This window comes from Dioscorea cayenensis, unplaced genomic scaffold (genome assembly GCF_009730915.1).
Source record: "Dioscorea cayenensis subsp. rotundata cultivar TDr96_F1 unplaced genomic scaffold, TDr96_F1_v2_PseudoChromosome.rev07_lg8_w22 25.fasta BLBR01001664.1, whole genome shotgun sequence".
Lineage (NCBI taxonomy): Eukaryota > Viridiplantae > Streptophyta > Magnoliopsida > Dioscoreales > Dioscoreaceae > Dioscorea > Dioscorea cayenensis.
The window spans coordinates 1-22,570 of NW_024088055.1; the positions used below are offsets into that span (position 1 = coordinate 1).

Consider the following 22,570-nt stretch of genomic DNA (forward strand, 5'->3'; position numbering starts at 1 on the left):
TTGTCACTTGAGCACTGGGCTCAGGGGCGGTAGTGACAAGCGACGCTTGCCCGATGGGCGGGGCCAGTGGCGTATGAGCCTCAAAACACATTCTCGACAAATCGCGAAAAAGTCAGCAGAGCGAAAGGTAAAGCAAAGAATGGAGTTATTTAAAAGAAATAGCCCAAGTGTCTTTATACGGTTCTTCTGAAATTTAATCGAATAAAAACTATACACACAACAAAGCAGGGACTTATTACATGCTCAGAAGATTGGCGATTGTGACTGATCGGCTAAAGCTATCGAAATCAACGACCTACTCCTCGATGCGATAATAACAAAATTTATGAAGACGCGGTACGATGGCACTCACTAAAAATATGAGGGATCACTTATCAAAATCATAATTTAATGATTTGCAAAAAGCCAACCATAAGTTTAATTCACGTAACATAGATGTCGAAAAATTAAGCGTATAGGTCCCCGAAACAACTATTGCCCAAAAGCAAATCATGAAAATTCATATATTTACCCTCGGTGACCAGAGACAGAAACAAAAGTCATATTTTTACCCTCGGTGACCGAGGCAAAATTAACAAGGCGATATTACTGCAGCTGAGCGGTGAGAAACTATAGTTTCAGAAGACAAAATACGATGTCGACACGGTCGGTGTTTAACCCCGTGTGAGGGTTGTTGCAAAGTTAGTTGGGGACTAATTTCTATATCAAAGTACCTTGTTACATAAGCGATGAACTAACAAAAATTCAAAACAAGCAAAAGTATAAAAAAATTCTGATAACATGATCCCATTTTTGTCATATCAAAAATACACCGAGTTAATGGAATCTGAACATGAGCAGATAATAAAAAAATAATAATACTCTTTAATCAAAAATTAAATAAATACCTGAAATTCAAAATAAATAAATAATACATAATTTGGACTTTAAACCCAAGAATTATTCACAATTTAAACAAATTTCCAAAATTAAGAAATTTTAAATAATTATAAGTGGAAATTGCCAAAAAAACCCTACAACTTTGCCAAATTGCCAAACAAACCCCCATAGTTTGAATACCCAAAAACCCCTTCCTTTTTCAACTCCAGTGATTTTGAAACACAAAAGTGCGTATGAGCATTAAGCAGTGTATTTAAAATTTTATGAATAATGCCCTTCTTGGAGTGGTACATTTTACGCCCGTTTCGTGATTAGTGAGAGAAAAGTGGGTGCGGTTTTTCTTAGGCATTACTAAAGTTTGCTTGTCTTCTCTCAACTCGCGACTCGACTCGACTCGCGTCTCCAGCTCTTCTCTTGCTCGGCGCTCTTCCACTCTTGGGCGTCTCGAAGAAGAAGTCCGGGTGCAATGTCAGCGTTTAAATTAAGCTGCAGGTCTAAGGTATTCATTATGGTTTTTGTTAACTATTAGATACTGAAGAGACATTTTCGGTTTTGGTTTGTGATTTTTGTTTTTTGTTGGAGAGACATTGAAGCTTTCCGAGGATTAATTGATGTGGGGTTTTGTTGAGTCTGAGGGAGATGTCTCGGCTAGGGTTTTTGTTTTGTTTTACATTCGTCTATGTATCGATCGAAATGGTTTTCGATTGTTGTGCTTTGTGTATGATGTTTATAATCTCGTTTACCCTTTCGGTTGATATGGTTCGCGGTTGTAAAAATAGGGTCTCCCGTTTAAACAGATGAGACTTTCTGGGTTTAAGTTAGTTAGAGTCTCCGGTTTAATTATTTGTTTCTACGTTTAATAGTATCGTCACTACTTAGTGATATCGGTGTTTAAGGCGGGTGTTTCTGGTTTAACAAATTACATTTTCCGAGCTTAACAATGTCTTTGTTATTAGTCGCGAGCTTTGTGATTATGGCGGTCGATCTGAGTTAATGGGCGTGCTACTTGGCACTTAGTGGAGCCGTGGTGAGTGAAAGTTCAGCATGATCCTCGGCAACTGGGAGATCATCAGAAGAACTGGTTCGCCGCGTTTGCAGGTTAGGCGCATGACACAGGCGGGCCCTTCTTGACTACTGTTGCGATGAGATACATGCCCTGGCGATAAAGTCGAGGATCGAGGGAAAGCATCTTGACTTTCGAGGGCTGAAGATGTGGCAGTCGTTCTTGGCTGCGTTGCGATGGGGAGGCGATGCGTGTTTTAGAGAAGAAAACACGGTCGACTTTTGAAGAGGTATTTATCGAGGCGTCACGAGAGACGGAGACTCCATGGGAGCACTCTTGACAACTTCGTTGGACGAGAGAGGGAGAAGAGAATTTTGCCCGCAAACTCGCGATGGTGTACCTCACGAGTGCGATCCTCTTCCCAAATACCTCTCCTTTCGGTTCTAGCTGGATGGTTGATTATGTCGATGATCTACAGTGGAATGGGGCGCTACTGGCGTGAGGCGCGGCGGCCTGAGAGTGGCTTATGGAGGACGTACCACAAGCCGCTGCAGGAGTGCTGATCTAGATCTTGTGGGGGAAGAGACCCTGACACGGGTATGTTAAGGGTTGCAGTGGCGGCTTAGCATCACGGTTTCTGGTTGTGGGAGCAGGAAGAAAGTCTAGTTCTGCAGATCCCAAGGATCTTTGTGCTACGGTGAAAATACTTCAGGAGTAGCGGCGATGAGAGCCGAGTTTGTCATCTCTCGAAGGAAAAGAGGTAATAATTCAAAAATATTTTGTTTAGCTGTGAGGCGTTAACGTTTAACCGTATCATTTACCGTTTAACTTTATTCATCTATCGTTTAACGTTTATAACTTACCGTTTAACTTTGTTCGACTCACAGTTTTAAACTTTTTAGTTTTAATGTTTAATTTGTTTGTTCTTTGTTTAACACGATAGGTTATAACGTTTAAATATCTCGAGTTACATGATGTAAATATAGTTTTAATTGTTTAAACTAAATAATTTAGCTAAGATTGTTTGCTTTTCACACATGCTAGCTTCAACGTTGTGGTTCAGTCGAATCTTTGATGAAAAGTATTTGTTCGGGACTAGCAGTCAGAGTCGGATGCTATTGCTCGAGGCAGCTTGCTTTCGAAGGCAGATGAGGAGAAGCGACCTCTTCCTTGCTTGTGCCCAGGCCTTGAGATTCTCCTGCTTCAGAGCCCAGCGCATTCAGTCGGAGAGGCCCTCCCTTGCCCGCGAGCCGTGGCTTCCCCAGCGAGTGTCGGTCCCGAGCAGTGGCGGCTCCCCGGCGCTAAGCGAGGATGTCGCGCTGCAACTCTCATCGCGGGCTTGCGGTTTTGATGGCCAAGGGGTTCCCTCGGCATCGCTCGGGTGGAGGCGTTGGAAGGCGGTCGCGGTCGCGTCATATGCGCCTTCCCTTGAACAAATGAAGCACCCGGGACGGATCGCACGTCGGAGTTCAGCGACGAGGGACATCGTCGGGGTGGCCCTTGAGCGGCCTCGTTCGAAGAAGCTTGCGAGAGAAAACAATAATGCCTCGAAGTCTCACGCGTGCCTTGATGACGATGAAATAATACATGACACCATCGGCGCGGCACCGTCGGTGATGTTGATGCCGTTGATGACATGCCACATCACGGTGGAGGAGATTGAAGATGGCCCGAGTTTCTGCGCGGTGGAAAAGATCGATCGACTACATTGTTGGCGACATCATACATCTGGTGGAGCAGGCGCTGACGATCTTGGCGTCAAAGATGGACACAATCCATGAAGAAGAACAACCGAGACAACGTTGTGTCTCCCATTGATCTTTCTTCTGAGTGGAACTCACGGTTGAGAAGGTCGTTGAGTCTATCCTCGGCGAAGTGGAATCTCAGTGGAACCAGCGGTGGCCAGTCCGCGTCAGGCGGAACCGATCCCAGAAGAACAAGAAACATGTAAGGAAGTGTCTCCGGGTTGATCTTTGCAGTCGATGCCCCCGATTAAAGGAAGCGATAAAAAGTAGAAGAACTCGGAAGAGTCTTCGTTCGAAGATCGTTAATGATCGGCGCCTCGATAAGTCGGCCGAGGAGTTGATAAAGGATCTTCCTCAGCTGCCCTATGGACAAGTAAGTTTGAAGTTTTTATGATATTGTTTAAAGCTACATTTTTAGTTACCATTTAAGTAGGAGGCGTTAACGTTTTAAAAATTCTGAGATAACATTTAACTTATAAGTGATACCCTTTAAATATTACAGATTCACAGTTTAAACATTCGATATAAATTTAAAGTTTATACTTTAACGTTTAATTTTATACTTCTGACATTGTTTACATGTCTTTGTTCAGTTGACCACGGCATTTGTCGTGTGGAAGAATGACTCTGTCGGCACCCTGCTGGCGCGATCTATTCGACACTGCTCGGGGAAGGAGATGATCGCGAGGCGATGTGATGGGCGCGTCGTATGTATCTTGCAAAAAGCGATGGCGTGGTGCCATATCGTTATAAAGGCAGCGCCTCATCACACCGCGACAGCCTTGTTACGTAGTCAGCGAGTGACGGCGCACATGAATCCACGATGGCTATGATTGGAATCTGCGGCGCAACTTGCGTAAGTGGACATCGTCGTCATCCCAGATAATTATGAGTGGCCACTTGCATGTGACGTAGGTCCTTGACAATGAAAAAACAAGAATACGGGCGTTATTCTTCGTGCAGGCGAAGAATACGATAAGCAGCGCTAGAAATGGTAAATTGCTTTAATAATTTGTGTTTGTGTAATAGTGTTGGGTAAATAATCGACATTCTAATATGAACTTGTATATCTCGACAGTGAGGACCTATTAGACCTCCGTAGTCGACAGTGGAGTTGGGCGAGTCGGCGGCCTAAAGTACTAGCTTGTTCACGACTGAAGCCCCGGCGACGAAAAAGGAAGTGTGCCATTGCGGCGTCTATGTCATCTGCGGTTTATCGGCGGTTACTACGCGGGTGAGAAGCTGCGGGTACCGCAGGCAGCGTCCCTTGCTCTGCGATTGGGTATGTTTCCGCATACTTAGGGAGGAGCGTAGGCATCGACGGAGGGAGTCTTCGTCAGCGGGTTCTTAGTCGTTCTTTCTATATTTTGTATACCGCGATTCTTTCTTTAATAATCCGGATTCGTTTGTTTAACATACACTTCGGTGTTTAAGTATGATAGTTCATTATGTAAATATCAATGTAATTGTTTAAACTCCGATTTTCTTGTGTAAGCGAACCCGGAGGGAGTGTCATGGCGGAGGGTCGTGAGTCGTTGTATGAGGTGTAATAGTTTTCGAATGTAAAGCAGTTTAAATTGATTCAGTTTTTCAGAAGAACATGACAAATTTTGTCGATGTAAATGTCACATGTATCTAAATTGATTAAATTCATTGTTTTACGTTTTGAGGTCTACATTCTTGTTGGATGATGATATTGTAGTCCTTGAGAATACATTTGATCGGGTAGGGTTGTTCATTTTCATTTTCGTTATCGGTTAATGTCAACATTCATTTCTAGCGTATAATGATAACTTTTGCTACTTTAACTTCGTTTTCTCTGTTTAAGTTTAGGTTTCTATGTTTTAAATTTAATATTTTTACGATTTTAAAATATCCATATTATTTTAATAATATCAATGTAATTGACAACAAAATATGCTTAATATTTTTACGTTTTCAAAAATATCCTTATTACTTAATGTAATGTTCCGATTTTTATGTCATGTGACGGGGAGTGGAAGCGGCTTGGGGGAACCGCTAAGCGCACCATCCCGATTTGATACATTTTAGCGGATACAAATTTGATTTTAAGCGATAAAAATACGCGATTAAAGCGAGAGAATAAAAATATTTAAAAGCGTAAGAGATATATTTAAATATAAAGTTCGATATTTAAACAATAATAAGAAGTATATACCTGATACTGGTGCTGACAGATTCATTCCACGATCTGCGATTGTGACACGAAAGCGTGTGATAGCTCTGAGCGCAACTGCTGGACCTCGGGACGCTTACGACTCGATCCTCTTTCGTTTAGGACACCCAGTTGCCTTCTCGTCGCGAGTGATCCATAAGCCTTGATTCGCGATTTTCATCCATCGACTGTCGTTGTCCGGTATAGAATATAGCTACTTTCGCCATTTTTGAAGTCGAAAAGCTTCCTTCGCGGTCGCCCTGGGTGTTTCTCGTTCTTCGATAATTTGAGGTCGAAATTCGCTTTTTGATTGCAAAATTCCTAGTCCGTCTACGAAATGTTCAACGCCTTGAAACATTGTCGATATCCAGCGGCGACACTTGACTTGATCGGATGAGGAAGGAAGGCGTACCGCACCCTCGGGCTCGCCGTGATGTGGAGCGAAGCGCGGTGCGATTCACACTCTGACACTTTGGTTTAAAAGAAACGCGATCGATATTTTAAGCGAGAGGCACAAAAATATTTAAGCGATAAACGCATAAATCTTAAGCGTTAAAACAAAAAGTTAAATAATAAGTTAATAAGTTAATCGGAGACAATAGTGTTTAAATGGAAACTTGATAAATGTAAGCAGATGGCAGGATAATAAACAATAATTAACTACAACTATATAAACATAGCGAGGAAGAAACTTACAGCGAGAAGAACTCGTTTTTCGTTGGGATCACGATGCCACGTCATGCATCTCGACAACAAGATCGGCAACAGAACATTTGAAGATGGGTCTTGCGTGCACGTCTTGTTGGAAGTCGACTCTCGTTTTATATGAGACATCAGTTTTATGTCCATCGGGTGTGATAAACTCACTCGACACGGGAAATGTCGAGGACCACCCATCAGCGTATTTCATTCAACTGTGATTCCGAAGTCGTGTAGTGAACGTTAGCACTCGTCCATCCCGTTGTATCTAGTGATAGCTCAAAAACTCTCATAATTTAATCGGAAGAGCTAAAATTGAATACGCCAAAATGAGGAAGAAGAAAAAGAAGAAGAAGAAGAGCAAGACAAAACGAGAACAAGAAGAACAAGATATGAGCCTACTAAAAACTTTGTTTGAGAAAAAGCGAGCGAGAGCGATTGAAAAACTATCATAAAAAGAAAGTTATGATTGAGCGTAGTTTTTCCCACCTTTGCAAAGGGCAAAAAGAATTTCATATCGATGGACCCACTTCAACTACCGTGAGGGGTTAAAAGGAATGTAAAAATATAACGGAGCTGTCAAGGGTGTGCAAAAAGTTGGAGGGGTTTTTGGGAAGTTTTAGAAAATTACGAGGGGTGAGCAGATGAATTTTTCCCTAATTATAATTCAACACGGTATGTAAAATTTCGAGAAGATATGAAAATTTTAGAAAAAGATTCAAAAATTTAAATGAATTATCTTGAAATTGAAAATTTAAATAAAATCGAGATTACTTGCTTGCGTATAAAGCGACTTGATTCGAAAAGAAGATCATCGATTTGAAATATTAAATAAATTAAAATAATTCCGAAAATAGTATTAATTATATAAACAACATTTAAATAGTAAATAGAAACCTAATTATCACAAAATAAATAAATTAAATATTGATTTTCACAAATTTATCTAGTTTGAAAGGTACATATCATGTGTTATAATTTATAGTGTGGATGCTTACACAAATGTCTACGCTGACTCAAGACTCCAAATCAGTTATCCCAAAATCAAGCACTCGAAAGATGCCTATAAACATAAATCATGTGCATAAATGAATGAATAAACGCAAAGGTTGGTGAACACATATCAAGATTCGCTTAAGGTGAGTACATAGGGGTGGAAAGCTAAGGATGAGAATAAAGTAAGATCTTCACAACCCTACTGATAAAATTCAAGCACCTACCTTGAGATCTTTCGTCACAAAATTCGACGAGACAAAATATCAAAAGCTGCATCAGAGGTCACCTACGACCACAGAAGAGATAGGGTTTCCTCGGGTTTCTACTCTCCTTTAATTTTTAAACCAAAACAAATATAGCGTGGATCACGCTCGAGTGATTCTGGAGCGATAAATCAGGATCGAGGGAGAATTTGGGATAAGATAAGGGTCTCCTTTTAAAATATAAATAAGTAGATAGATTTAACTAAAAGTAATTTAAAATTAATTAAAAGAATGGGGTCCACATATATATAGCGTATTCCCATATAATTGAATTCTACATACATTCATGCACAACAGTTGGATTTCAATCCATTCCCTGTTAAACATCTCTTTATGTGAACAATGATCATGCACAATATTAAAAGCATAATTATTTCAGCAATTTTTAAATAGTGCAAAATGGGATGTATATTACTATAAATAGTAATATAGTGAATATTATGAATAGTAGTATAGTGGAAAATAACCCAATTTCTATTAAGGGATATCTGATATTATAAGCGGTGATCACGATTAAAAAGTGTGATGTCTGATATTTTTGATCACGAGCTAATCAATCCCGTCAAGTCGGGCGTTGTGTTAAGTAACAATAAATCAATTTTAGTGGTCCAACTAAATGCTAAACACGTAAACAACGTGGTAGTCGTAATAGTAAGCTCGATCAGATCCGGGTCGTTCAATGCGATTTTTATTTAGCATCATCACAAAAGAATTTATAAAACAGAAACCAACCATGCTCATTTATACAGTCTTTTCAATTATTTACTTTTCCCCCAACCGTGGACATTTTTGGTGTATTTTGCATATATATATATACACATATATACAATAATACACGTACAAATGTATTAAAGTAAAACAATTTTTCAATTTTTAGGGGGACTTTGACCTCCAAAAACCACCCAAAAATAATCTACCGAATCTTCTATTATTTTTCCTAAATTTTTCTTAAAAGCCACAAGCAACGGTAAATTAACTTTATTTTTAAAATTTAACATTGAAACATCTTACACCCACGTTACTTGTTTTTCTTTTATTTGTTTTTATTTTATTTCTCATAACATATTTGTATATAACTAGTGGGAACTGGCATAGGACAAAATTGATGAAGATATAACAAGTTCGGGATAGAATTGAAAAACCAACTCAAAAGAGCATGGGCTTAAATGAGTGAAATCAAAACCCAAGAGAAATTACCAACACAACCAAAATGATTTTTCCAAAACCATGTTGTTTGGTCTTCAATGCAAATTTTGATCCATGAAATGATGAACATCAAAAACGCTCAAGGATCAGAAGCTGGTGAATGAGCATCATGGTTCTTCATCTCCTCTGAAGTTGGAGGGTATTCAATGGAACACAAAAAATTGAAGTATGCGTACTTGATATCAAACTGCATATCATACCCTGTCATGCAAATCACCAATCAAATCAAACCAAAAACAAATCTCAAAATCCCAAAACAATGTGCAAATTAAAGGGTGCACTCACAGTAGTTGATAGCAATGGTGCGGCCATTATGGTCTGGAGTTTGGCTTACGTGATGAAACCACATACTGAGGCCTGCGTTCTCACAATGAGCAAACCAACAGTGATCAAAAGAAGAGCAATTTCATATATAAGTATGAATCTATGATAAAGGTAGGTAGGGTTCACTCACAGGTATAGAATTTCTCCAGCCTTGATAGTGCATTGGAACGGCTTCGGCCCCTGGAGTAGAGGAAAGGCTGACATTTGCTCATCCATGGCTTCATTGGTAGGAGGGTGAGGGTCGACGCTGCACCAAGGCACTAATCTCTCAGGCTGCTCCAATTCCAGTCTCAGCCCATCTGTTATCTGTTATACACTAAATAATTAAGTCTCTTAGAAGCGCAATTCAACAAACAATTGGAGGGCATGCCTGAGAACACACCGGAGATAAGGATGAATAGCTGGCAGCGGGGTAAGGTCGGACATATAGACGATGGAGTTCAGTTGGAGGGAGGAGCAGAAAGTGTTTTCTCCAGTGATCACAGCGTAGATGTTCTCGTAGTGGTCCTTGTGGAAGGAGGTCTCGGACCGGCCATTACCGATCCAGAGATTGACGGCTTCGGGAAGGCAGCCGAGGCCTCAGTTGCCCACGGGATGTGAGGATCCACGTCCAGAAGCCAGCGCTGAGTACTCTTCGTGAAAGCAGTTGTTTTGCTGTTGCGCATAGGCTACGACAGGGGAAGTGGGCGAGCCGCTGGAAGTGATGAGATCCAGCGCGTCCGAGAAGGGCATTGGGCGCACACAGGCGGAGGCGAAGCATAGGCTCTTGTTGGGGAGGGAACGACAGAGTCTGCGCGGCCGTGAGGGTGAGGTGGACGGAGACAGTGGTGGAAGCAACGGTGTGGCGGAGATAGGCGTCGTTGGACCAGAGAGCGTTGGAGATGGCCGGCCAATGACGAGTGGCGGAGCTTGAGATGATGCAGGGCTTGTTAGCGGAGACGTAGTCTCTTAGGAAATGGAGAGGAGACGGAGCTGAGTCAGACGATCAATGGATGATCCCAGGCTCAACTCTCTGGTCTCTGACCACAGGCTCTTCAGTTCTTGTTCCATCCTGTGTCTGTTTTGTTTTTCTCAGAAGCCAAGCAAGTAACCATAACAAAAGACTAATGCATTTTGGATATCTCATCAATCATCATATGAGGGACTACTGTCTTTGTTACTTTGAAATACAATTGACAATGAGAGTGGGTATGTTCACAATAGCACAAAAAGAGAGCTGAATATATTGTCAGATTGTTTTCATTGTTGTAGCATGGCCCAAGCGTATCCTGTTTGGTAGTGGCCTTGCGATTAACCCATCCGTAGCCCAGCCACGTTCGGAGCCATCTCGTTGGATGTGATTGAATTCCCTTCTCACATAATCTAAGGATATCTCCAACCTACCACCGGGACGGCATTCATCTGCAATGCCTCTTGATTCAAACCACATATTTCTTTCTAGCCAATACAGATAACTGACGTGAAACAAAGATTTGATCATGTCTAATGGAGAGGAACTTTCCTTGAGCATCACCTGAAAAGTAAAACCCGACAAAAGATGAGCTAGAGTGAAATTTTATGTTCCATCTAACATGAGCAAAGAAATACACAGGCAAAACTCACACAAAATTTTCCTTTCTTCACTGCAAGAAGATACCCTTCATCTTTGAACAGATCAAACATAGCAAAAAAATCCTCTTTGTTGTTAACAACTTCACTGAGCTTGCAACCAAGTTGCAGCCTGCGGCAAATCTCAGAAGCAGCATCTTTTGCTTCTGAAGAAAGAATTTGCGATTGTCCCTGCAGATAAAACCAGTAAGAAGGTAATAGAAATCATCAGCTCCAACCCAAAAAGGAAGTGCATTTTCAAATTCTCAAAGTAGGTATTTCTCTGGACTGAATTAAGGTCATAATTTATACAACGAAATGGATGCGAAGGCTGTTAGACATTCTTTAGCATAAGCACCCAACAGTTCGCATGAATAATATTGGCATGAAGATTACAAAAATAACATGAAGCCTAGATAGAAATAGCTCATATAAGAATAGTGGCCTCCCACAAATTCTCATATATACAGCAGAAAAGATAGTACTGCTTACATTGTGTGAGCAATGTTAAAAAGCAGCAAAAGCTGGGAAGAGTGGTTCTTCATCATTAACTTCTTTGATCAAAGGAACCTGCCCGGTCAATAAATATTCGCTGAAAACCAAACCTGTTTAATAGTTAGGAAAGACGATTTACAAGGGCTACTTAATTGAAAAAGCATAACATAAAAAATGACAAACAGATTCCAACAATATTCAAAAAAGGTTGCTCTCTGCTGAGTGTTTCATTAGGTACAGATGTACATGAGAAACTGGATTTGTCAATTTTTATTCTAATGTAGGCAAAAGCTTTTAAATTGAAAGAGTTATTGTTACATTGGCAGCAATGTCATTGGTTCCCACTATATTAAACTATAAAGAAAGTATGCGATCACAAATTAATGCAAAGGGAACAGGGGTGATAGAAATTACTTGCACGATATGGATTTAGTGTCCTCAATTGAATTGACTGATAGGATTTAAAATTGCAGTACATGTGAATTCCAGAGACTGCTACAAAGGAAGCCATAGCTAATGGTACAGAGGAACCCGATATAATTAGCTAAGGCTATTCCAAGCATTATTCCAAGGAACTTGCTAATCATTCCTTGAGCTTCACCTTTTGCAATAACCTGCAAAGATGCAAGGCAATAATTTGTGGAGAAACCCACTTTACTTAGGCATTTATTGCATAGTGCTAATTATAAAACTGATGGTGAATTTTATTAATCAGATAGAAATAAAAGACCTCAATGTAATTCATTTCTCACCTCTGCAAAATTCCTCTGCACTGCAAAGCCTGCATAAAAACAGCTCCTTGTAGCAGCCTATAGGAACAAAAGGACACATTTTAATTGGAGACTTTGGAGTAGATCCAAAGCCACTTGGTATGGTAAATAGAGTTTGATTTGATGGTTATGGAAACTTACCAAATAAACAATATAGACCTAGTCAATTGATTGCAAATGGTTTGAGGTAGTGCAAGTTGAGGGCTAATACATATAAAGACCTTCATCCATTTTTTAAATAAGAGAAATGAAAAAAGCCGACTTTGATAGATTACAATTCAAAGAATATTCTCTAGAATCTCTGCGGTTAATAGTGCAAGAAGATCATCAGACTACTTTGAGAAGAATGAGTGTGAAATCTTGTTACAAGGTCATCAGAATCATATAAGTTTACAGGACAGGGAAAAAAGTAATTAAACTGAATTCTTACATCAAGGATAGCCAAATGGACATTAACAATGTTATAAATATGCAGAGGTTCAAGCGCCCATACCTGAATCAGAGACGATGCAGACCGACCAGCACCGGCTGCAGCTCCAATGAAAACAAACAGATGAGGAAAAGCAGGAGTCAAGATCTCAAGCCCGTAAGCTACATTTTCGAGAAGATCTGCGAGCAGCCTCCATCCCTTAGGATTAACATCAAAATGACGACCAAATTTTGACAACATTATCTTGCTGAGATACCCAATTCCATCCTTGAGCACCCAATTGACAGCGGCTGCTGTTGGAATTGCTCCTTTTCCCAATCCAACAGCATAAAGAAGAGCCTAACAAAGAGCATGCCATTTCTTAGAACGCAAACACACACATTCAAGAATGCCCTGCTTTAGATATGTAATTGAGCTATAAGATACATTAAACCCAATTCTTGAGATATAATGAATCACAAGAAAATAGAGAGAGGAATCATTCATCAATACGGATTACGGGATTCAAATATACCTGGGTGGAGAGAACGCCACTGACTTGGCTGGCGACTCCCTGAACGCCCCTCCATAGAGAGTATTCGAGGTAGTCGTCGCTGACGCTGCGGGGATACCCTTCGGGCAGCAACAGCCTCGAGACAACCTCACAACAACTCCGCCACCAGGCCTGGAGAGCCAAGTAGGACGAAGAATGGCTGCCATCGTTTTCGACAACCAAGAAATCGGAGCCAGAAGGATCCGGGACGAGTCTTGTCCACTTGCCACCCTTCACCTCCCAAATAGCCCTAGCTAGGGCCGGTGCTGGGATGATCGAGATATAGAGCAAACAAAGGAAGGTGAGCAGCGTCGCTGATGACGGAAATAGCGAAGATTCTTCTTCTTCTTCTTCTTCTTCTTCTTCAGGATTCCACCAGTCATCAGGATTCCACCACGACCACAGCCAACCATTGTTGTTGTTGTTGTTGTTGTTGCGATTGCTCCCGCCATTGTTGGTGCCATCTAAGAGAGGAGATGGAGATGGAGATGGAGATGGAGATGGGAGTAGAGACGTGGAGGGGGGGAGAAGATGGGGCAGGGTTAGAGAGGTGAAGGAGAAAAGAGGTTGGGCGAGTGAAGGAAGGAGAGGAGCAGGGTTGCAGCGGAGGAACCCGAGCGCATAGGTAGGAGGATGCCATTTCAATCCCGCTGCGTTTTCTCTCGCCAACTCTTGGATCTGTTTCTTTTCACATATAGGCTTTTTTTTAAAAAATATTATATTACTAAATTACGCATGTTTGGGATTATTCTACAAAATCGCGAGTTGGTGAAAAGCAGTGAAACCATTCCCGTTTTCAGCTTTTTATTTTTATTTTTTAAAATATAGAAAACAGGGAGAGGTTCTCCCGTTTTTATTTTTAATTAAAATTATGAAAGCGGAGAAACTCTCCCGTTTTCAAATTTTTCTAAATTTGTCTAATAGCGGGAGAGTAACTCCCGTTTTTTGTTTTTGTTTTTTCTTTTTTTTTTAAAAAGTCTTGGATTCCTTGTCCTGATAATGTTGGTTACCTTTTAAATTTGTTAAAGATTCTCATTACTTAGCTTTTGACAAATGAACACAACTATATTAACCTTTACTAACGGATATAAATATATCCGTTGAATTATTTTATTATTATTTTTTTATATAATACCCACTTCCCACTTCATGCACAAAGCGAGGACAGATTAAATGCTGCGCGAGTCCGGCTAAAATCTGTGATCGAGCACTGTACCGCTCGATGATTGGGACAAAGTAGCGATGATCGAACACACTGCAGTCGGCTAAAAGTAAGCCGGTCAAAACTGCACCACTCAGTTGATTGGGACAAAGCGGAGACGATCAAACTGCGCATGATTAGCACAAATAGCAGCTGGGTCAAACTTGCACCACTCGGTGATTGGGGACAAAAGCAGAATGATCGAAACTGCGCGATCGGCACACTAAGTACTCGGTCAAACTCGCACCACTCGGTGTTTGGGACAAAAGCAGAGACGATCGAACTGCGCGATCGGCACTAGAAATGCGTCGGTGAAACCTACACCACTCGAGTGTTTGGGAACAGCGGAGACGGTCAGACCCTGCGCGGTCGGCCACGAAATCTGCCGGTCAGACACTGCACCACTCGGTGATTGGGACAAAGCGGAGACGAGTCAAGCTGCGCGAGTCGTACGCAAAATGCAGCGGTCGAACCTGCACCACTCGAGTGATTGGGACAAAGCGGAGACGGTCGAACTGCGCGATCGGCCAGACGAAATCTGCTGGTCGAAACTGCGCCACTCGCGATGATTGGGACAAAGTATGACGATCAAACTGCACTGGTTAGTACTTTAGCCACAAAGTAGGTTGGTCAAACCTAAAACCAATCGATGAATTGGGGACGGTCAAACCTGCAATGTTCATAAATGAAATTTTCAAAATTCGAGCTCTTTATATAAACCAACATTAGTAGCCCATTTTCACTCTTGCACACTATTTACTTACTCACTCACTCACCCATACTTCTTTTTCTTATCTTCAACAATGGCAGAGACTTCACTTGTATTGGTTTACTACAATGGTTCAATCATTGCTAGTGAAGATACAATTATATTTTTCAGTCGGAGGATCGATCATATTTGTATGTCGAGAGCGACATCTCTTCACGAAAATTTAAAGAGATCCATTGAAGAAAGTATTGAGAGCTAGCGACAACCTAAGAGTTTCATATATCAAATCTAGGCTCCCAATTTCTTGAGGATCCGTGAAAGATTTGCTATCGGTCATTCAAATTGCGTAATGGCCAGAGATATTCGGATGATGTTCGACGCCACAAAAGAAATCAGGATATTGGCATTATTGAATTGTATGTGGAGTTCAGTACGCAACTTTCGAGGGTGCTCCTTCGACAACAAACCGCCCCAAATGAGCGAGTTCAACTCAATTTGAGAGCGGGAGAGGATTTCATCACCATGCCAAGTTAATGAACACGAGCGGCTGCATGCAGTGGAGGGCACATGATGATCCACCATCGATAATTATTTTCACTAATTCACAACATCTACAAAGGCGGAACAAGTTCTTTTTCATGATACTCATGAAAGCCGAATTTGGTCGGATGTAGTCGATCCGATGGAGCGATGGCGGCGACGATGGTGGCGACTTTGGGGAAGACATCTGAAGCAAGTGTTGATGACATTCGATTAGAAGAATGCAATCTTGAAGGCGTTCAATGACCGCCCATAATTTCATGAGTGGCACGATGGAGCCTCCGAGCACATATCCGAACCCTTGATTTGGAAGCAATGTCAGCACAAGAATTTCCGGAGTACCCTTTATTGTATGCCGACACATTAACGAGAGCAACGACAAATGTAGATCTTCATGTAGGCATGAGGTTTCGAAGCAAAGATGATCTTTGTGACCGCGATTAAGCATTCTGCTTACTCATCATGCCGAATACAAAGTTATTGAGTGCGATCCGACTCGATACTGCGTAAATGTAAGTCGTATGGCGATGGGTGCAATTGGAGGGTTCAGCGCATCCTATAGCAAGCGAAGACGACTTTGGGAAATTACAAAGTACTCTGGGCCTCACGCGTGTTCATCGACAATGATCTCGCGGGATCATTCAAAGGTCTGGATTCAAACATGATTTGTCAGTCAAATACTAAGCACTAGTCAGCAATGACCAAGCATCAATGTATCGGGTTTTAATAGCGGAGATCAAAAATCGATACGGATACACTACCGACATATAGGAAAGTATGGACTGACTAAGCAGCGATTGAAGCGACATTTGGCAATTGGGAGGAGTCCTACAACGATTACCAAGATGGCTATCGCGTTACAGCAGTTTGTTCTGAGACGATAGTTGATCTTGAGACCCGCACGACATACTGATGGACCTTACAGTGCACGTGATGCTCGAATCTTTCATAGAGTTTTCTAGAGCTTCCCGCTGCGTGGAGGCTTTCAAAAATTACAAACCCGGTCGTCCGGATAGATGGCACCCATATTTATGGCAAATACAAAAGGCACTTTGTTGTTGGCGATCGCACAAAGACGGTAATAAAAATATCTTGCCGATTGGTTTTGCCGTCGTGGAAGGGAGAAAGCGTTGGGTGGATGGACTTTCTTCTTGCGCAACTTACGTTCTAGTGTAACACCACAACAAAGGAATATGCTTTATATCGATCGCCATGAATCTATCAAATCGACTTTTTAGATCGCTTGGCCGTGAGATGAGTGCTCCTCATGCGTGCCATGTTTATTGCATTAGACATATCTCGGCCAATTTCATGCGTCGTTTGAAACAAAAGAAATCTGACGGATAGTTGTCAATATTGGCAAGTTACAAGATTAACTTTTTAATCTAACTCTTACATTGTTGTTAATTATTGAAGTTATCTTAACTTTTTAAGTTCACTGTTGCAGGTTATTCGAAAACCATTCAAGATTTTAACTACTGGTATGGTTTACTACGGGACAACGATGAAGAGGCGACGAGATGGTTGGATAACATACCGCGGGAGAAGTGGACTCAAGCGTTCGATAAAGAAGGGAGAAGATATGGTCACATGACAACCAACCTCGCAGAATGTGCTTAATTCAGTGCTTAATGGTTAAATCAACGTACTTCCGACTTGTGGAGTTATTTGTGAGGAAAGGTGTACAGGCGCAAGCTCAGATCGCATCAGGCCTTATCTTCTCAGAATCACTAATGAAGCTAATCCAATAAAATCAACAAGCAGCATCCAGCATTTACGCTCGTCAATTTGACCGTAAAGAGAAGACATTCATGGTAGATGAGATGTCACCCCATGATAGTGGGAGACAAGCTAGCACTTTTCGTATCAACCTAAGATCACATTAGATGCGGTTTGTGGTGCTTTTTAGAGCCATTGTATTTTTCCATGTCGACATGTCCTTGCAGCATGCTCTCGCATATTCGTCTTCATTGGGAGGAGTATGTTGACAACGTGTATAGGCTTCAAACAGTTTTTAATGTATATCGTAAAGAGTTTGAGCCAGTATCAAATGAGGGATATTGGAACCCTTATAATGGTCCACGTCTACGTCCCTAATATTACGATGAGAAGACCGAGCGAAAGGAAGACCAAAATCTACAAGGATTAAAGTAGCAGAGATGGATATTAGGGGAAGGTGTTCGATAGCGTTGTGGTTTATGTCGCATGACGAAGGGACATAGTCGCCCGAAAGTGTCCCAACATCGCGGTTCAAGTACTAGGGTTAGTAATATAGTCTAAATGTCTTTTTCGTTGTAATGTTTTTAATGATGTAAAGCCTTTCACATAATTATAACATGCAATGAGTTATCATTAAAAGCCTTTTTCTTAAAAGCATATGAAGACAAGACAAATGCAAAGAAAAAAAGTAAATTTAAAAACAATACACAACATAGAACACCAAGCAAAAATCAACCTAAGATAGTTTTACTTGCAGACAATAAAAGAAAAACAACAACTAATACTAAGAGTCTACTCTACCGTCTCTGCTGCCACCTCTCGATAAAACATTGAGGGTGGGTGAATATCTCTGTCAGGGCGGGTCCCAGTGGCCTGGGTCTTCGTGCTTGCTTTCGGTGGCGGGTCATCATCGGATGATTCATCCGAGATCAGCGTATTCTTTGAGGTGGAGTGTTCGAGTTCATGACAAAGTCATGAAGGGTTTGGGGGGTGATTCCGGTCTTGTTGCGAAATGAAGTTGAATGACTAGATTGTCCGCGTTCCATAGGTGGATGATGAGGTTGATATTCAAATAAATTCCGCGCAAAGTCCATCCGAAATCAACCCGAGTATCTGCTTTGGGCTCAGCTGGAGGAAATCCATGGAGATGAGATGATCGAGTAACGTTGATATCATCGATGAGTGAAATGATTTGGTACCCCTTCATTGATGTGAGTGTCGAGGAATATGTGCCTCGTCGTGTTCGACCGAGAACTATCCCGACTGACGTCGTCGTCAAATGCAGGAGGACTCGGTGGTGGCACATCTACACCTACTGTTGGAAACGCTCTAAGGGCGTCGGAAGAGTGTTCCCTCTCGATGCGAGGATCAGCAGGTCCGATCCGTCGATAAAAATAGTATGGTATTAGTAGTATACCCGGTCGTAATATTCCACCGACATTTGCGTTATTCCGGCAGGGGAACATGGAGGCTGAGAGCAGCGTGGCGCTCTATCTCTCGAGTATCCCAATCCATCTTCCGTGCATCAATGCCCAATCAGTGTCGATTCTACCACGAAGATCATGATCATGAGTCGGTCCAATGCAAAGCGGATCGAGGAGGAACACCTTAGGGCGAAGCCAAAGTGTCTTGTCGCTCGATCTGTTTGGTGCCACTCAACAACCGAAGCAAATCAATGATGTAGCGCGGTCCATAAAAGGTGCATCTGCGAAAAATGTCATGTGGCACTTGTGCGATTATCTCGATTCGAATCATAAGGCCGCCATATAAAGCTGTTCAAAATTATTTACCAAATAATCAATGATTATTAATACCTAAAATATGTGTATGAATTATCGAGTTTTTAACAACATTACTGATTGCATCTCCAACCCGATCTAGTAGTCGCCTATATATCTTCACATTGTGCTTGTTGCTACGGCTATCATCATCCACTTCAATGTGCGCCCCACGAAAAATGAGAATGAATTATAATTTCAATGTATTATAATTAAGTGTAAAATGAATTATCAATTTAATTTTGCTCTCACCCTCACGAGCCAAAGGAAAGGATCACGATACCACGGGTTTGAGGGGATATACTTGAAATCCTATACCATACCCATGATTGAAGTAATATCATAGATCCAGTTTGATATTTTTCTATATCCTTGTTGGATGCGCGGCATAAAGACACATGCTGAGTTGCTAGACATGCTTGAACCCCAACTGTATCTTCACATACGTAAAATCCCTCGAAGTGGTAACCACTTCAAATGAACCCTAATACGAGACATATCGGCATGAGGACACAACCCGATAAGCCTTGGGATATAGGCACGTCGCATAACATTCTATCAGTCGTTGACACTGCATCGTATGATGACATGCCAAATGTTTCCCTCAAGCCAGCGTTAGAGTTATACTCGACCTTTCCTTTGCTCAGCGGTGGGACCACTCCGAGCAACTCTGCGCTGACAGACTTCCTAGGCGGGAGTCGTGACGAGTGACTTCGTGGCCAGTTAATCGATGAAAGCCAGTAATAGTGTCACATCTTCCAGCGTGATTGTTGTCTCACGCATGTAAGGTGGAATGTGTGTGTTTGATCCGCCATCTCTCCACTAATGCGCTCACAAGGCGGCATCAGTCCGGAAATTAGAATTTTGAGCGCATGATAGAACCCGACTTCTCTTAAAAGGCCTATGATTTGTGGAGGAGGCTCTGCGATGAGACACATGTCTACACCTAAGAACACGTCGGTAGTAGAAAGTTATATATTAATCAATTTCATATTAAATGGAAAAAAATAAAAATAGGTTGACTTGAAAAAATATAAGACACGAAAAAATCATAAATCCGAACATATGCCATCGAAGAATTAAATATGATTGAAGAGTAAACCATAAACATTGGTGTGCTAATAATATACTAGTTTATCTAAATAAACATGCTTCAGCCATAATATAACAATTATTAATATAATAAAAAATTAACCTAATAATATACTAAGTTATCTAAAATAATGACTTAATACAATTATTGATAAAAAAAAAGCCTAATAATATATTAGGTTATCTAAATAAACATGCTTCAAGGTTAATATAACAATTATTAATACAATAATTAATTATCACATAATAAAATTATTCATAAAACCTAATGACATAATACAATTATTAATAATAAACAAAATTACCTAAAAATAGAGTGGGTTATCTAATTAAACATGATTGGGGTGCTAATAAGATAATTATTAATTTGATTAATAATTATGATATAATACAATTATTAATATAAAATAATGACTTAATACAATTATTAATAAAAAAATAACCAAATAATATACTCCGTTATCTAAATAAACATTCTTCGAGGTTAATATAACAATCATTAATACAATAATTAATTATGGCATAATAAAATTATTCATAAAACCTAATGACATAATACGATTATTAATAATAAAAAAATTACCCTATAAATATAGTGGGTTATCTAATTAAACATGATTGAGGTGCTAATAAGATAATTATTAATACGATTAATAATTATGACATAAAAAATTATTATGTGAAACTAATGTCTTAATATAATTATTAATAAATAATTAATTTCAAAGTTATCTAATAATACAAAATATTACCTTTTCCGACAAAATGGATGAAATGTGATCACTCTGTAATCTTAAGAATGCCATAAAAAATTATCAACAGAAATCCCGTACACGTGTAAGTAGAAAACACCCGCACAATTAGAACTTGAAGAGAAAATGAGAATAGAGGGGGAGACAGTATGAAGTGGGAAGTGGGAAGTAGGAAGTGGAAAGTGGGAAGTGGGTATTATATAAAAAAATAATAATAAAATAATTTAACGGATATATTTATATCCGTTAGTAAAGGTTAATATAGTTGTGTTCATTTGTCAAAAGCTAAGTAATGAGAATCTTTAACAAATTTAAAAGCTAACCAACATTACCAGGACAAGGAATCCAAGGCTTTTTTTATTAAAAAAATTTAAAAAAAAATTGAAAACGGGAGAGTTTCTCCCGTTTTCATAATTTTTTAATTAAAAAAAATAAAAACGGGAGAACCTCTCCCGTTTTCTATATTTTAAAATAAAAAAAATTTAAAAAAAAGCTGAAAATGGGGAAAGGTTCTAGTTTTCACCAACCTAGCGTATTTTGGTAAATAATCCCAAACATGCGTAATTTAGTATTTTTTTTTTTGTAATATTTAAAAAAAAAAGCCTCACATATACCCCCCAATTATATATATATTAACCAACTCAGTATGTGTGTGTAATTAATGCTCATAAAAACCACTTGATTTCTAGGTCTAGAGTTCACCTCTCTCGTTGTGGTATAATGGATTATGTGTCTGTGTATTGGGGCTTGTCCATATTATTTAAAAACAAAGTTGATATATTTGATTAATTGAGATTTGCTTATTTTTTATTTTTAATGATGAATGTTTTATTTGTGAAAAAGTTAATAATTTAGTAGCATTGGTCTCACCGCATAAGATATTAGTTTGAAGATTTAAGAGTTTTGAGTTTAAGTTCTATTAGATATAGTGATAATAACTAATAACAAATTTTTTGTTGTGGATGCGGACTTGTAGTCCTAACCCTAAGTTACCAAGTAAATTATTTTTCATTATTAGTATCATTTTGGCAGAATGCATTCCTGACTTCTTCTAAAATGGATGCAGAAACAAATGCTTTAGCATCAACTCTTACCAGACTTAGCAATAATAATCTTTCAGTTCAGCATATCTTCATCTCTTGTCATGATCTCCTAACTGCTATTAACTCTGGATACTATCTAAATGATTGGAGATCTAATCATTGGATCAATACTATTCATAATCTCCTCATTTTAGCTGAAAATCCTAGGATATACACGATTCCCAGATGCAGAATTGGTGCCGCTTTCAAATTTGCTATGCACAGGTCCAGCCTGCACAATATCTCTTTATTTCACCAAAGCAGGAATTTTCCTAAATGGATTATGAAATCTTTTGTTATAGATAGTAGGCTTTTTTTTTCCGTTGTTTGTCTTGAGGGGTGTGGTGATTTATTGTTCTTCTTCTTCTTCTTTTTAAATATGGATAAATCACTTCAATTAAAATAAAACATTCTTCTTTTTTTTTTTCTCTTCTTTGTTGCTTTTCTTTTTTATTCAATAAATTGACGTTCGTGTTTTTTTGTTATGAATGTGATTCAGCGTGCTCTTCTTCATTGCTTCAATCCTTATTTGTGTGCTTTAGATTGCTTGGAGTGCTTCTGATTAATTAAGTGATTGAAATATCCCAATTGC

The 22,570-nt window shown here is 39.9% G+C and overlaps 1 protein-coding gene and 1 pseudogene across 1 annotated transcript; both read right to left on the minus strand.

The window, feature by feature from the left end:
* Positions 1-8,970: 8,970 nt before the first annotated feature.
* On the minus strand, positions 8,971-10,355 carry LOC120256806 (annotated as a pseudogene).
* A 146-nt stretch (positions 10,356-10,501) lies between these two features.
* Positions 10,502-15,597, minus strand: LOC120256808 (protein root UVB sensitive 1, chloroplastic-like). The gene is given in 11 exon segments (XM_039264468.1): positions 10,502-10,804; positions 10,894-11,070; positions 11,371-11,483; positions 11,788-11,905; positions 11,907-11,987; positions 12,126-12,182; positions 12,637-12,912; positions 13,088-13,783; positions 14,548-14,667; positions 14,780-14,904; positions 15,483-15,597. Coding segments are annotated over 11 exon segments (2,163 nt in total). The 3' UTR covers positions 10,502-10,519.
* Positions 15,598-22,570: the final 6,973 nt, after the last annotated feature.